Raw genomic sequence first — 17,514 nt, 5'->3', positions numbered from 1 at the left:
TAGACACCTCTGTAATTGTATTTATTTGTTACAATTTTTCACTGTATGGCGAAATTATATGACGTTCATTCAAAATAAAAATACGGTTACATGGTTACTTAAAAAAATATATAATTTGCTAGCGTTACCTATTGCATAGACCACTAGCACATGCATAATGGTGCACACGGTTATTTAATCTAATGTAATCCAATTCAAGTAGATCGGATTGACTGTGAAATCGGATTTACTGTGAAATCGCATCTGATGCTGAATTTGAAGGTAAGTTTGGGGTATATGAGCTAATATTTGAGTCAATGCGCTAAGTGATATCACGTGTTTTTGGGGGTCCATGTTGTAATCTGGCAATACAAATATAATTAAATTCTAAATATCCTTAAACAACAGTCTCATAAAACTGATCATAATTATTATTATTATATATAATGCGTGTTTAGATGCTGTGTAAGATGCCTGGGTTGCCAGATATGCAACACAAAGACTGTCCAGACACAGATCAGACCTAATGTGCTGGTCATCAAGTCCATCATCAGGACCATGGCATGGCCAAAGTGTAATATTTACACATTAGCATCATTTCTATGTCTCCCACATCGCCCTTCAGGTATCCAGGATTAGGGGTGCCGCGGTACACAAAATACACGGTTCGGTTTTTAAGTTTCGGTTCGGTTCGATTTCGGTACGTTTATGGGGAGAAAATGCAAACCATAAAAATGCTTGTCGTTTTTTTATTAACACAGTTTATTATCATTCACATTTGTGAACATAAACAGTTTACATTTTGAAAATTAAATTGATTTAATATAATTATATAAATTGAAATGAGGAGATAATTTATATTTGTTACACAATTTATGTAATACAGATGTGTATTTAAGTGTGTGTGTGTGTGTGTGTGTGTGTGTTTTACGTTTGATATAGAATTTTCTTTTTAACTCTTTCACTTTTTTCAGCACACTTTAACGAATGTCTTCCGTCTTTCATGCATTCACTCCCTCTTCTTCTTCTTCTTTCGGCTGCTCCCATTAGGGGTCGCCACAGCGGATCATCCGTCTCCATACCACCCTGTCCTCTATATCTGCCTCTTTTACACCAACTACCTGCATGTCTTCCCTCACCACATCCATGAACCTCCTCCTTGGCCTTCCTCTTTTCCTCCTACCTGGTGGCTCCATCTTCAGCATTTTTCTACCAATATAATTCATGTCCCTTCTCTGCACATGTCCAAACCATCTCAATCTCGCCTCCCTCACCTTGTCACCAAAACATCCTACATGTGCTGTCCCTCTAATAAACTCATTTCTAATCTTGTCCATCCTCGTCACTCCCAACGAAAACCTCAACATCTTCAGCTCTGCTACCTCCAGCTCCACCTCCTGTCTTTTACTCAATGCCACTGTCTCTAATCCATACAACATCGCAGGTCTCACCACAGTCCTATAAACTTTCCCTTTCATTCTTGCAGATACTCTTCTATCACAAATCACTCCTGTCACTCTTCTCCACCCACTCCACCCTGCCTGCACTCTTTTCTTTACTTCCCTAACACACTCTCCATTACTTTGCACTGTTGACCCCAGGTACCTGAACTCCTCCACCTTCTCCACCTCTTCTCCCTGCAACCGCATCACTCCACTGCCCTCCCTCTCATTCACACACATGTACTCTGTCTTACTCCTACTGACTTTCATTCCCTTTCTCTCCAGCGCATATCTCCACCTCTCCAGGCTCTTCTCAACCTGCTCTCTACTCTCACCACAAATCACAATATCATCTGCAAACATCATAGTCCAGGGAGACTCCTGTCTGACCTCGTCCGTCAACCTGTCCATCACCACTGCAAACAGGAAAGGGCTCAGGGCCGATCCTTGATGCAGTCCAACCTTCACCCTGAACCAGTCTGTCGTACCTACTGCACACTTTACTGCCGTCACACTGTCCTCATACATGTCCTGCACCACCCTCACATATTTCTCTGACACACCTGACTTCCTCATACAATACCACAACTCCTCTCTCGGCACCCTGTCGTACGCTTTCTCTAAATCCACAAATACACAATGCAGCTCCTTCTGTCCTTCTCTATACTTCTCCATCAACATCCTCAAAGCAAATAAGGCATCTGTGGTGCTCTTCCTCGGCATGAAACCATACTGTTGCTCACAGATGGTCACCTCTTCTCTCAGCCTGGCTTCCACTACTCTTTCCCATAACTTCATGGTGTGACTGATCAACTTAATTCCCCTGTAGTTACTGCAGGTCTGCACATCTCCCTTATGCTTAAAGATCGGTACCAGCACACTCCTTCTCCATTCCTCAGGCATCCTCTCCCCTTCCAGAATCCTGTTAAACAATCTGGTTAAAAACTCCACTGCCATCTCTCCTAAACATCTCCACGCTTCTACCGGTATGTCATCTGGTCCAACCGACTTTCCATTCTTCATCCTCTTAATCGCTGCTCTCACTTCCTCCTTACTAATCCTATCTACATCCTGCTTCACCAACTCCACATCCTCCAACCTTCTCTCTCTCTGATTTTCCTCATTCATCAGCTGCTCAAAATACTCCCTCCATCTTCTCAACACACTCTCCTCACTAGTCAACACATTTCCCTCTCCATCCTTTATTGCTCTAACTTGCAGTACATCCTTCCCAGCTCGGTCCCTCTGCTTGGCCAATCGGTATAAATCCTTTTCTCCTTCCTTAGTGTCCAACCTCTTATACAGTTCCTCATATGCCTTTTCCTTGGCTTTCGCCACATCCCTTTTAACCTGCTGCCGCATCTCCTTGTACTCCTGCCTACTCTTCTCATCACTCTGTCGATCCCACTTCTGTTTTGCCAATCTCTTTCCCCTAATGCTCTCCTGCACTTCCTCATTCCACCACCACGTCTCCTTGTCTTGCTTTCTATTTCCAGATGTCACACCAAGTACTTTTCTAGCTGCCTCCCTCATCACTCCTGCAGTAGTTGCCCAATCATCCGGCACCTCTTCACCACCACCAAGCCCCTGTCTGACCTCTTCCCTGAACCTCACACTACACTCTTCCTCCTTCAGTTTCCACCATCTTATTCTTGTTTCAAACCTTACTTTCCTCCTCTTCTTCTTCGCCTCCAAAACCATCCTACAGACCACCATCCGATGCTGTCTAGCTACACTGTCCCCCGCCAACACCTTACAGTCTCCAATCTCCTTCAGGTTGCATCTCCTACACAGAAGATAATCCACCTGTGTGCACCTTCCTCCACTCTTATACGTCACCCTATGATCCTCCTTCTTCTTAAAATACGTGTTCACCACTGCCATTTCCATCCTTTTAGCAAAATCTACCACCATCTGCCCTTCCACATTCCTCTCCCTAAAACCATACCTACCCATCACCTCCTCATCACCTCTGTTCCCTTCACCTAGATGCCCATTAAAGTCTGCCCCAATCACCAATCGTTCTTTCCTAGGTACACCATCTACCACTTCATCTAATTCACTCCAGAATCGTTCTTTCTCCTCCATCTCACAGCCAACTTGTGGAGCATAGGCACTGATGACATTTATCATCATCCCTTTAACTTCCACCTTCACGATCATCACCCTATCAGAAACTCTCTTCACCTCCACTACACTCTTACTGTACGCTTCTTTCAGAATCACCCCTACACCATTTCTCTTTCCATCCACACCATGATAAAACAGTTTAAACCCACCTCCAATGTTCCTGGCCTTACTCCCTTTCCACTTGGTCTCCTGAACACACAACACATCTACCTTTCTCCTCTCCATCATATCAGCTATCTCTCTCCCTTTACCCGTCATAGTACCAACATTTAAAGTACCAACCCAAACCTCTACTCTCCTACACTGCTCCTTTTCCTGCCGTCTCTGTAGACGCCTTCCTCCTCTCCTTCTCCTCCTTCTCCTCCTTCGGCCAACAGTAGCCCAATTTCCACCGGTACCCTGTCGGCTAACGATACCTGTGGCGGTCGTTGTTAACCCGGGCCTCGACCGATCCGGTATGAAATTCTCATTTGTGATCCGCATATTTGATTTGGCACATGTTTTACGCTGGATGCCCTTCCTAACGCAACCCTCCCCATTTACCCGGGCTTGGGACCGGCACTAAGAGTACACTGGCTTGTGCCCCCCTAATGGCTGGGTTTGCATTCACTCCCTCGATATGTAAAATTGTCAGGATTTGTTGGCGATGGAGGAAGTGGCACGATTTAGCGCATGCACAAAACAAAATCTGAGTGACATTACACAACGGGGCAGAGACTAAACAAACCTGCGGTCCCCCACTTAATACGTTCCCGTAGGAACTCAGGTTGTACATGTTCACCGAACCGAAAGCCGCGTACCGTTACACCCCTAACCCAGGATGTGTATCTAAAAGTCCTTGAGGTTTCTGATCGTAGCATCTACAGGATGTATTTCAACTAATATGTAATAATTCACCGAATATGTAAAGATCTCTGTTAAGCTCTGTCCGCTTGACAAACCTGGAGTAAAAAGTGTTTCATAGACTTGATAGTTTGGTGTTGATGAAAGACAGAAATAACTGGGTGCTTATGTAATAGATTAAGTATCCAACCTCTAACCTGCGGAAAACACGAGATCTGGTGATTTCTTTCTTCTTTTTTTTTATTGTCCCTCAGAGATATTTGTCCCCCTTGTGATGCTGCCGCTTAAAGATAAAGACCGTCCAGTCATCAGGAAGCTGTTGGCTGCGGGATGCTGTGGAAGATGCGTCCTCAGGTTCTGTTGCGTAGGGAAGTATTCGTCGTATCAGCCCTGCTGTGAGGTGCGTGTGTGTTACACATTCACGTTTCTCTACGCCATGGTACACTATTTTACACTGTTTGTTTATTTCCCGCCACTCTGTAGGACATACGTAAAGAGCTCTTGGCGTTCCTCAGTGAGGAGGATGGTGAGCGATCTCAGGATGCACTGACGGAGGATCCGCCGTGTAAGAAATTGAAGACGGAGCCGTCGTCTGGAGAGAACGAGGGCACGGAGGATGCGTCAGGGGTGTGTGTGGCGTGTGTCGGGGTGCTGCAGCATTTCTGCGATCAGAGCTATGCCAAACAGGTGAGTTTTTAGTCAGGATCCATTTGAAGGTAACACTGCGGTATAATTCGAAGTGGAAAAAAAAAACAGTACTATTTGTGCCATCAAAATATACCGTATGTGGACACCAGATCATGTCCTTTTTTTAACCTTCCACATTTAGTCCTCATTTGTTACTCCACATTTCTGGGAAGATGTTCTCCTAAAAGTTGGAGTGTTCTTGTGGAGATTTTGTGCCCAAAGGTGTTCAATAGCAGGAGATCTTCCACATCTTCTAACTTATGTAAAGGAGATCTTCATGGAGCTGGATTTGTGCACAGGGGCTTCGTCATGCTGGAACAGCTTTAGGTCTCGTAGTTGAAGTGAAGGGAAAAAAGTGGCTTTTTATATTCCACTAGTGTATCATTTCCTGTCTCTCACACACCACTGACGTAGACTAGTTTATGAAGTTTACAATGAGCAGGCAGAAGGCAGTAAGAAGTCTGGGGTTAATGCGGATAAGACAGAGGGAGTCAGTGATGTAAACATGAGTGAGAACTGAGACATTCCTGATCATCATCATCTTTTCTCTGCTTGTGTTCTATATGGTGGATCTTCAGTCTGGATACAATCATTAGAGAACAACATTTGAAATTGTCTTATATAAATATATTAATGACGTAAGGTTTGGTTACCAGCGTGACACTAAAACAGGTAGTAACAATGACTATTTTTTACTGAAGTACATGTCCGAGCCCAAACCTTTTTACTTTAACTTTAGTGAAAAGGTGCAGTCAGAACTTTAACTTTTACCAGAGTCTTTTACATCAGTATCTGCACTTCTACTAGAGTGAAGGATTTGTGTACTTTTACTATCTCTGTGTTCCTCTTCGTTTGTTGTAACAGTTTGAGGAAGAACCCCATATGGGTGGAAAAATTGGGTGTCCCAATACTTTTGCCATATAGAATATGGTCTCGATAATCAGTACAGTGGAACGTGATATTAAGTGTAGTGTGACCCCGACTTTTTGCTAGTTCCATTTAGATTTTTGGTCACGTCAAGAAGAAATTCCATCCATTTTTCATATTTTTTGAATATACACATAATAAAATATTGTTTGCAATATATACATTTTGGGGTATTTTACTTTTCCCAAAACTTGTTCTGGTGATGCTATATATATATATATATATATATATTATATTGAGTAGAGGTCAACCGGCACAGATTAATTGCTGGAACTCTCAGGTATCGTCAAAAATCCTTACCGGTAGTTTTTCCGGGTTGATGTCCGTTACTGGAACGGATGAGAAGGTCCGCTGTAATTACGAGAGCGGCCCCTAGAGGCGAATCACTGACACCACGTGCTGTTTGTTTTTACATCAGACTGTGCGCTGCACGGAGAGCGCTATATTATATTTATTATTTATCATTTATCAATTATATAATTGTATTTATTAATACTCATTTTTATGTAATTTAGCACATTTTCATGATTCAGTACTTCTTTTTTTATTACTTATTTTCATACTATTTTACGTGGAGTTTTATGGTTGTTTGTTTTAGCCAGCATCTATTTTAAAATCAGTTGATTAATCGGTTATGGGCAACCTAGTTATCGGTATCGCTAAAATCCACTTTTGGTGTGACACTGATTGTTTCCATTTGAACTCATTTGTATTGTTCCTGATTAGACCAGATTGGATTCTATGTAGCTGCATGACCCATAATATACTGATAATCCAATCCAAGCTTTAAATTCAAGTTCAACCGTGTAAATATGTATGAAAGTCATGGTTGATAGTAGGATTCTTGCCTAAGTGTAATTTTATTTTTTATTTTTCTGAAGGTGTCTGAGGTTGTGAAGAAACATGAGTACCAGTTTGACAGTCTGATGCTGGCCGTCTCTGTTCCCGCTCAGCTGTCCGTCAGAGAGGCATGCTAACACGCTAAGCATTTAATTATTTATTTTTAACATTTTTAAATTCTCATTTCATACTTATCTCTGCTTTTCTGTTTTTTTCAGCATTCCTGCTGGTTGCACATCAAGAAGGAAATCAGGTACATGAGCGGCACAAGCTGTCCACCACAAGATATGTACGGTTCCTCATTCCTGGTTTTGGACCACCTTGTTTTGAGTCCTTGATGTTTTCTAACACACCCTGGGAACCCTGGATCAAGAATGAGAAGCACTGAGTTCAATAAAGCTCAGCATGGTCTACAGGATTATTGATATTAACATGGGTTGTGTTGTGTGTCAGGGAGAAGAGCATGTGTCTGGATAAAGAGGACGTGGTTCAGGTGAAAGACGCCTTCAAATGGGCCATACAGGGACTTGTTGGAAAAGAACTGGGAGCATCGGTTCTCACTAATGTAAGTCGAGGCAAATCATTGATGTTGAATCCTCAAATCTGATTGGTGGATATACCCTGTATTAGAGGTGAAACGATACCGTTAGTTAGGTTGTATCGTACTTGACAATAGCCGATTAATTAATTGATAGTTTTTCAAATGGATGCTTGATTAAAAAAAAAAAAACATAACACTCCATGTAAAATATTACTGAATTTTATTACAAAAAAGGTACTGCATCATGAAAATGTGCTAAACATAATCAATATTAATATATAAATTCTATTCATAAATATTGCTAAAAATAAATGACACACATTTAAACTGATACAAAAAGTAACATTCCTAATAAATAAAAACAATTACATCCAAAATGAATTAAAAAAAAAAAGACACGTGGTGTCAGTGATTTGCCTCTAGAGGCCGCTATCGTACTGTATAACGCAACTTGGAAATGGCTTGATTTATTTTAGCAGAAAAAGAAAGAATATAAAAAATATCCTTTGAAAAAAACTATTAAAAGTTATAAATTATTTAGTATTTGATCAAATTAGCAAGAATTCTGACTCCCACACACCCAAATTAGTTTTGTCCCTTTAAGAAAGAACTTCTAATATCAACTCATTATGTGTATAAAAGACACCCGTTACAGAATCAACGTCCTCCATTCAAACCTCTCCACCACCATGGGAAAGACCAAAGAGCTGTCAAAGGACGTTAGGGACAAGATTGTAGATCTGCACAAGACTGGAATGGGCTACAAGACCATCAGATTGTTGTCTTGGCCGTATGTTTTTGGTCATTATATTGCTGGAAGACCATCTACGACCCATCTTCAGCATTCTGGCTGAGGCCAGAAGGTTCTCACCCAAGATTCTACAATGCAGGGCCCCATTCATGTGGTGATGTCTTCAGAGAAGCGAAAACAGCCCCAAAGCAGAATGTTTCCTCCTCCATGTTTGACAGTGGCGCTGGTGTTCTTGGGGTCATATTCAGCATTTCTCTGGTGGTCTCATCTGAACACATCACATTCTCCCAAGCCTTCTCTGAATCATTCAGGTGTTTATCAGCAAACTTCAGACGGGTCTGTTCATGTGCATTCTGGGGCAGAGGGACCTTGGTGTGTTACCACAGGTTTTCTTGCTGACTGTAGTCTCAGCTCCATTGAGATCATTAACAAGCTTCTCCAGTGTAATTCTGGTCTGATCCCTCACCTTTCTCAGAATCATCCTCACCCCATGAGATGAGATTTAGCATGGAGCTCCAGAGTGAGGGCGATTGACTTATCCTGTATTTCTCACATTTTCAAATTACAGTGGTATCTTTCTCAGCAAGCTTCTTTCTGATGGGGCTGCAGCCCATTTCAGCCTCATGCTGGTCTACAATCTTGTCCCTGATGTTCTTTGACTCTTTGGTCTTTCCCATTGGTGGTGAAGAGGTTTGAATGAAAGAAGTTGATTTCTGTGGCTGGTGTCTTACTGATTTGGTAGTTGATCAAATAAAAAATTATTTATAACCTTTCTTGAATTTTTTTTTATGGATTTAAAAAAAATAAACCTACCATCAACATTCTAGACTGTTCAATTCTTTGTAAGAAAATCAGCAGGGGATCAAATAATTATTTCCCCCACAGTAGCTCCAACCGTATTGGAATAAATTTTTGATGCCGACTGCACCCCAGGCCTCCTCACCTCACAAATCTCCACAGAAATCTTGTGGAACATCTTAAAAGAAATGGAGCCTAAATGTGGAAAGAGACGTTCAAAAAAGAAGAATCTTATGATCAGGTGTCGACAGAATTTTGTCCATATAGTGTTTATAGTGGTGTGTGTACAGCTGTCATAAAGTAAGCGCTAACAGGTGCAAATCGGGCGCAACTAAAAAACGGATCGAATTTGCTTTTGTACAATTTTTCTTAATACACAATGGCAAGATTGTGTGATTATATAAAAAAAATGTTAGACGTAAAAAGTTTTTTTCCCAGAATAGCATGCTAACGCTAACACCGTGTCTTGTTTTCGTCCTTCAGAGTGCATTCGAGGTCAGCGTCGGGTTTGCGCATCCAGAAACAGACGGAGACTGCCACTTCCTGTACGCTTACCCTTCTTCCTGTCTTCTTTCACGTCTGTTAATTTCTCATTAGCATCTTTCAAAAAGTCCTAACGGTTGCGTTGTCATTTCGCAGGGCTAAGGAGTGTCCGGATTGCTTCAAGCCAACGAAGAACAAAGCGGTGAGCACTTGCGATTCTGATCTTATTTGAAAGAAAAAAAGTATTAAAATCGCTCTCGTGCGCTAATAAGTCTCATTCGTTTTTCTTGGTTGTGAGAAGGTAGTGACATTGTGTCGTCATGGTTACATGCTAACATGCTTGAATGATCAAGTGAGTAGAGTTTGGGTTTTTTTTTGTGATCGTGATGAAATTAAGACTGCGGTGTATTCAGTCTGTGTTTACTAGGATGGCGGTGGTGAAGGCGCTGGAGAAGATCTCGGATGCGAAGTTCCTCAGGTCAGAAAATCCAACACCGAATGTGCTACGTTAAGACCCCTGCAGACATTACGTTTACTGACATCATTCCTGTGTGTCTCTGCAGACATTACCCGTGTCCACCTGTCTCCCCGTCTAGCCGGTGCACTCCGCATGAGACCACGTGCCTGCACGCGTCTGTATTTATAGCAGGTAAAATCTGACAGTCTCTTTTTCTCCGGTTTATGTCTCAGTCAAGTGTGGATTATTTTATCCTTCGTATCATTAGGGAGGTATAATAAGTTCTCGCGAGAGCTTCCTCAGACCCCCTGGGTGATCGATGGAGAAAGGCGTATGGAAGGATCGGTGGAGGAGCTGATTGCCAATCCACTGCTCTCCGCCTTCAAGGCAGACGGTCAGACACACATGCGCACACACACACACACACACACACACACACACACACACACACACACACACACACGCACAGTTCCAGCCAATCTTGTGTTAATCATAAATACCTATATAGTAGTATTGCATCCTTCATCTGAGGTGGTATCAAACAGTTCAGAGACCAGTTTTGTAACACGCCAACAGATGGCAGCACAAGGCTGCACGTGCAGTCACATGGAGCACCGACCTTAATAAGTCAGTATGCCAGTGTACATCTGACAACTGGTGCTATTCCAACCACGTGCGTTACCATGTCTGCTATTCTGACTACTTGTACACGCTGTCACCGAGTTCTCGTGCATCTCAACAACACAATCTCACTTCCTCACCCATCCTACTCGCCAGATTTGGCTCTTTCGGACTCCCTGAAGATGAAGATTCGGCTGAAAGGTCGGCATTTTGACCCCATTGCTGCCGGAGAGCCGGCGAGAATAGCTGAATTTGCTCTACACGCTCTGAAAAGAAGAATTCCAGGACACGTGTCAGGAACGCTGGGGGGCTGTATTGCTGGACAAGGGGACTATTTTGTGGGATAAAGTGTCCAAACGTAAAAAAAGTACTTTCTTGTAAACAGAGCCGGTCTCAAAACGTCCTGATACCACCTCGTGTCTCCGAAGAGTCTCAATTTGTTCAGATTTATCAAAGATACAGATTTATGCTTCTCTTCAAAAACATGCCGAGCTCCAAGAGTGCTGTGGGCGGGGCTAAATAACCACGAGCAGACGCAGCTTTTGTGTAGAATCTTCTGCACATAAAACTGGAACAAAAACTTAAACTACAGATAACAATCGGATCTAGCCATTCATATTTGATCTAAAATCAGATCCTGAGATGTTTTTCTCGAGCGAGTCCTGCAGACGACGTCCGTAACCGGGTGAAGCACGGTGATGGGGGCGCTCTTGCTCTCGATCTGCCGGGAGAAATGTCCATACAAAGAGTGTATTTGGCACAAAAACAGTCCTGCGTCGAAATAGTTTTTTGAACCTTTGGCTATGTTTTGCATGAGAATCCAACTCTTTGAAGGTTGTTATGCAGGAAATAGCAAAAGGTAAAAAAATCGAGTTAAACATGCTCCTGAGGTACCAGTGATCAGTGTTTCTCTGGATGGAATTTTCTTCAATTGAAAAGCACTCGGGTGTCATATGAACAGACTAAAGAAGCCTCCATGAAGTTCCTGAGCAACTCAAGCACTTTGAGGATGGATTTGGACTTTAATAAACATCTCCAGTCTGCTACAATGGCTCAGGACCACAGGCTACATGTAAGCAACCGTCACTGCACACCAAAACTATGAGGGAACTCGAATGAATCGACATCCATTGGTGATAAGGACGGGTTCCTTTTTTGAGTCTTTCGTCCTCATGCCATTTTAAGAAGTTTTTCCTCACCACAGACACCACTGGATCAATCACCAGGGACAAAAATAATAAGGAACAAATGTATACATTATTTTATAACCACTTTATCTCTGTACAGCTGCTTTGAGACAATGTCCTTTTTTTTGCAGGGTTCAATTTCTGCTCATCCGGGAGAGAAGACGTGGACGTACGGACTTTAGGGAAAGGTATGTGGAAGTAATCGATGTTGTGATTATATAATGAGTATATATGATGTATCATTTTGTCCAAAAGTGTCTCTCACCAAGCAATTGTTCCAGAATGATCAATTGTATGTGTTTTAATACATTATGTGGACATCTGAGCATAAGATTGATAAGAGAATGTTTGTTCTTTTTGAAAAACCCATTCGGCTGGTATAATAACCTCCACTCTTCTGGGAAGATGTTTCACTAGATTTTGTGGAAATTTGTGCCATATTTCATTCAGCCCCAAGGGTGTTAGTAAAGTCAGGGACTGATGGAGGTGAGGAGACCTGAGGTGCAGTCAGCGTTCACATTCATCCCAATAGGGTTGGAGTTCTATAGCAGGAGATCTTCCAACCCATATAAACCAGTTCTTCATGGACTTGGCTTTGTGCACAGGTGTATTGTCATGCTGGAACAGGTGGAAAAGACGCAAACATGGCTGGGAAAGTCAGATGTCGCAATACTTTTGTCCATATATAAAGTGACAAGTAACTCGCTTGTAACACGCGTGTCTCCTTCAGGACGTCCATTTGCCATCGAGCTCCTGAATCCACACCGTGCGAAGTTCAACAAAGCCGAAATCAGACAGCTTCAGGAGGTACTGAAACAAGAGAAATGTCTCCCTCTGCAGGCAATAATACTTTTCTCATTTAATTATCTCCTCATCCCTCTCACCTGCACAGACCATCAACACGTCCTCAGACAAAATCCGAGTTCGAGACCTGCAGATCGTATCCAGGTTTTTGCACGAGAGTTTTTTTGTTGTTTGTAAATATACTGGGCATGCACGGGTATATCTACATATACGAATACTAACGACTGACGTACGTGTTTTTAGAGACGCTACAAGTCGTATGAAAGAAGGAGAAGAGGAAAAAACCAAGTCGTACAGCGCCCTCATCTGGACGCAAAAGCCCATTACTCCGGCCGATCTGGACTTTTTTGAAAACGTCAAGGTTTTTTTTTTTTTATTATTAGATTATTTATTATCGTACCGGGGAACAACGTTAAATAAACGTGTCAATCCATTGAGAAGTATTAATTAATTGTTGATTAAATCATATTTATTTGATCTTTTTACCCTTCGTGCTTTTGAATGAATAATACAAATCAGTTCATTAAAGTGGGGGTTGGTTAGATTAGATTAGATTAGATTAGATTAGATTAGATCAGGTGATTCGAATGTAGAGTTTCAATAATCACCTATAAATTAAATATTATATTTAAAGCATACATTATAGTAATGAATGTATTATAGATATATTTTATATTCTCTCAAGTAACACTACAGTTCAGGTACACACCAAAAAATTCTGTGATAAACAAACAAACAGACAGAAAAAATGGCAGTAATTTGGAGGCCAAATTTTTTTCCCCAAAAAATGTGGATATAATTTGGATACATTATAGATATAGTGTGTGTGTGTGTGTGTGTGTGTGTGTGTGTGTGTGTGTGTGTGTGTGTGTGTGTGTGTGTGTGTGTGTGTGTGTGTGTGTGTGTGTGTGTGTGTAGGAGCTGCAAATTGATCAGAAGACCCCACTCCGTGTCCTCCATCGGAGGCCACTTGCTGTCAGACAAAGACTCATCCACTCCATGAGCGCGAGCTACCTGGATGTGCACCACTTTACCCTGCAGCTGCGCACACAGGCTGGGACGTATCCTTTTACACACACACACACACACACACACACACACACACACACACACTCACACACACACACAGTGTATTGTGAGGACTCCACGGTCCTGTTAAAGCAGCAGGTTTTTCCACCCTCAGTATAAATGTGCTATATTGCATACGCTCACACACTATTTTATAATTGTATGATTGTGGGCATGGCTATGTTCAGAACGAGCCAATCAGGTTTAATCTTGCGCTGAATTTATATTAAATGCAGGTTGGCCATTTTTTAGGATGTTGGAGTCCCAAGAACTTGCCATTAATTTGTGTACTGTCTCGATCCAACAATCCCGGTGTTTCAAGACCCCACAAGCAATGCTCACATTTGATCCTTTTTCATGGAAATTATTATGGAATTTCAACCAAAAGTGTGACTTTGACACGATGCAAAAATTAAATATACCGATACCAAATTGATATACTATTGCTAAAAAAACTAAACAGGAAAAGTATTTGAATGAAGGAACTTTGTTTTTATTTATTTATAAACACTCAATGTTTGCTGTCTGCTAAAACAGTAGAAATCTAGTCCCTCAGACTCCAATAGATTTAGTCAGAGCTTGGTCTTGTAGCTCTGGGGTAGATCCAGCCACAGGTAGAGGTAAAAGCTGACCCTGTAAATAAAACCCTACCTGGTTGTTAGCAGGATTTTGTAGACCAGCAGCAGCCAGTGGATGCACTGAAGTCAGTAGATGCTCTATCAAATGAAGGTCCGCCTTTTCTGTAGGATTTTCATCAACCTCGTTTGTGTCCACTGATATTAAATCTCTCTGGTTTGCTCATTTCAAACTACATGGACACGTTTGCTCCATCGTCCATAAATTAACAAGGCTAAAATACGCTACCTTAACCGACGACAATGTCAAACAGCTACATTAAAGAGTTCGTGCACGGAGACTTCGGCCGGACGAAGCCCAACCTCGGGGCCCTCATGGAGACAGAGGTGGACATTCTGGAGCTGGACGTGGAGGTTTGTCTCAACAGGACACAACATATTAAAATGGTTCTGGTCAAATTTTGAAACCAGTGTGGTCAATTAGGTACATTATTCGGACAAAAGTTTGTAGGCACCTGATATGACATTCTTTTGAACACCTTATTCCAATGCAGTCTCCATTTGCTCTTATAATAAGCTTCACTATTCTTCTAGGAAGATTTTCCACTAGATTTTTGTGGAGATTTATATTCAATCAGCCACAAAGGTGTTTGTAAAGTCAGGTACTGATTTGGGTGAGGGGAGGAGGTTTTTGGGTGCAGTCAGCATGAAAAATTCATCCCAATTAAGTTATCAGGAGATCTTCCACATCTTCCAACCCATGTATCTTTATGGTACTGGCTTTGTGCACAGGGACATTGCCATGCTTGGTGAAGTGAAGGGAAATGCCATGCTACAGCAGACCTGGGCAAACTACGGCCCGCGGACCACATCCGGCCCTTTGTACGTACCTGTCTGGCCCGCGTGAGGCCAATCATAAATTACAGGGATGCACCGAAAATTTGGCCAACGACAATTTTCGGCCAAAATACCTAAATCACCGAAACAACACAGCAGAAACACAATTGTAATGACGCAATAAAAAAGCGCAGCAGCACACGGTTATCTGGATAAGAGCAACATGTCTGCGGAGAGCGGAGAGAGATGTGCAAAACATGCAATGCTGAAATTTCAAGAGGGGGTGTATCTACAAAGAGTTTCTCCAAGTCGGGATCAATTTATCACCTGAAATCCAAACATCCTGATTATCATTCTAAATATGAGAAGAACGCGGCGCAGAAAAGTAGTCAATCTGAGCATGCGCATGAGTCTGTTGAGGACGTTTTTGAAAAGACAGGAAACATTTCCAGTGATGGTGCCAAGGCAAAAGGCATAACACAAAAAATGATTCAATTTATTGCCTTAGATCAGTGGTCTCTAGTGGATCGACGGGTTGATCTTTAAAACATTCCCCGTTGATCCTGAAAATAATAATTATTATAATATAATATTTATTACACGGCTCTTCACGGCACTTGAATGGGCTTCCAAACGTTTGGCGGTCAATTATTTTTGTTTAACAGACCCGTTGCTAATAATAATTGACCGCTGTCTGTCTGTCAATACTACGAACGGTAACAAATAAATAACAATATATAATAATAAATAAAAAACTTTTGTAATTTATTTATTCTTTGAATTGCAATGCATTGATTTTAGTGAGGTTAGTACACACTCATAGCCACAAATGCAATGGTTCTAATAATTGACAATCTTTTCTTTCGGTTTTGGCCTTGGTTTCCTCATTTTTGGTTTTTGGTTTCGGCCAAGAATTTTCATTTCGGTGCATCCCTAAAATATTATCGTTGGTGTGGCCCTCTGACACATTTCGGGTTTCTAATGTGGCCCCTTGTAAAAATTAATTGCCCACCCCTGTGCTACAGCATCCAAAGGTGCCTCCAGGTTTGTGGGAACAGTTTGGGGAAGAATCACATATGGCTGGAAAAGTCAGGCCCAATACATTTGTGTCCAGGTGAAATAGTATGTTTTTGGTGCACTTCAAATGTGACAGAACACAATTGAACTTTTTTTTTGTTGTTGTTGTTGTTGTCAGTCGGTGGATGTGGACTGGCCTCCTTCTGTACCGGAGTGAGCGACTGAAACCCATCCTGAGGAAACTATTAAAGCAGCGCTCTGGAAGAACGAGCTCAGTGCGAAGTTGATGATGTCACCACATGATGTCATCCTTCTTTGTAATGTGTTGCTTCTGAAATTGAAACATGATCCTGACTCTCACGATGTCGTGTATATTTTCTGCTAATAAAACAGCAAAACACACAACAAAGGTTTCGATCAATTTATAAGCACGAGGGGGTTTTAGTTTTCGTGTTTAGTTTCTTTATAGAGTTTCTGTGTACTTTTATATATCTATGTTTACACACTATCACCTTCAAAATAGTCCTTGTACAGCAATACAGCGCCCCCCAGCGCCCCTGGAATGCCTCCTCTTTTTGAAGCGTGTCAAGATTTGCACTGGATCTCCACAAGGGGGTTTAAACGGTGAGCTGCATCTTCATCATCATAATCAATTCTGGAGGGCGAAGTCCACAGGAGCCAAATCTGGCGACTCTGGTGGGTGCGGAAGTGAGATCGTGTTGTTTCCGGCGAGAAACTCCAGTGTGAGGAGAGCGCGTTGAGGTGCACACGTGGTCAGATTAGCACCAGTTGCACAGCTCCTGATGTACACAGGACAATGTCTTTTGGCACGCTGACTTGTGAAGGTCGGTGCTCCCTGTGACTGAGTGATTGTGTGTGCCACCTTGTGCGGCCATCTGCTGGAGTGTTACAAAACAAGTCTTGAAACTTTGTGTATATACATGTATGTTCCCTCAGAAAGTGTGTTTAGTCTCCGGCTCGCACTTTGAGCGCATTTAAAAAAAAAACTATAAAAAAATTATAAAACTTTAAAACATACACAACAATGGCAGGTGTATGTGTATATATATATATATATATATAAAAACAAGTTAGCAAATCCTGACAAATCCACACATCGAGGGAGTGAATAAATGAAGGATGGAAGGAATGAAGATGAAAGTAGGCTGAAATAAGTAGAACAGTTATGTAGATCATATCTTTGGAAAATTACATATTAAATGTAAAAAACATCTATTAGCCAAATGTGGTCTAACAAATGTAAACTATCCATTATTTTAATTGTATTTAATTAATATAAAAGTGTAATTGCATTCAGTTTTTTATTCTATTTTATATCTAATAAAATATTATGAAATTTTATTTTCCCTAACTGTAGAATAATTGCAAAATTGTACCGAACCGTGAATTTTATGTATCGTTACACCCATAATATATATATACAGTCAGACCCTGATCTAGGAAGGACATTTCCGGGATACAACAGTCACCTTAAACGGAAATTTTTTTTTCTCAAAAATGTAAATA

General features: G+C 41.5%; 1 protein-coding gene across 2 annotated transcripts; it reads left to right on the top strand.

The window, feature by feature from the left end:
- The first annotated feature begins 122 nt into the window (after positions 1–122).
- Positions 123–16,396, top strand: pus10 (pseudouridine synthase 10). 2 transcript variants are annotated; one of them, XM_083522807.1, is made up of 18 exons: positions 123–261; positions 4,649–4,794; positions 4,878–5,081; positions 6,890–6,976; positions 7,067–7,101; positions 7,302–7,413; positions 9,422–9,483; positions 9,578–9,623; positions 9,835–9,899; positions 9,985–10,070; positions 10,147–10,272; positions 11,818–11,874; positions 12,417–12,493; positions 12,579–12,634; positions 12,734–12,851; positions 13,409–13,551; positions 14,448–14,547; positions 16,166–16,396. In XM_083522807.1, the coding sequence occupies exons 2-18, from the start codon at positions 4,669–4,671 to the stop codon at positions 16,202–16,204; spliced, it is 1,539 nt and encodes a 512-aa protein (XP_083378933.1). In that variant the 5' UTR covers positions 123–261; positions 4,649–4,668; the 3' UTR covers positions 16,205–16,396. The 2 variants fall into 2 exon arrangements, with proteins under 2 accessions (XP_083378933.1, XP_083378932.1); XM_083522806.1 differs by lacking the exon at positions 16,166–16,396 and having other exon boundaries at positions 14,448–14,605.
- Positions 16,397–17,514: the final 1,118 nt, after the last annotated feature.

Source organism: Silurus aristotelis, assembly GCF_946808225.1.
Source record: "Silurus aristotelis genome assembly, chromosome: 20".
Taxonomy (NCBI): Eukaryota; Metazoa; Chordata; class Actinopteri; order Siluriformes; family Siluridae; genus Silurus; species Silurus aristotelis.
Note: the sequence above shows the minus strand (reverse complement) of the source record. Positions and strands in the feature narration are given on the sequence as shown.

Coding starts and splice junctions, on each gene's coding strand:
- pus10 (XM_083522806.1), top strand. CDS start 4,669: ATGCTGCCGCTTAAAGATAAAGACCGTCCAGTCATCAGGAAGCTGTTG. Junction 9,484..9,577: donor GACGGAGACTGCCACTTCCT/GTACGCTTACCC, acceptor GTCATTTCGCAG/GGCTAAGGAGTGTCCGGATT. Junction 10,071..10,146: donor CGCGTCTGTATTTATAGCAG/GTAAAATCTGAC, acceptor TCGTATCATTAG/GGAGGTATAATAAGTTCTCG.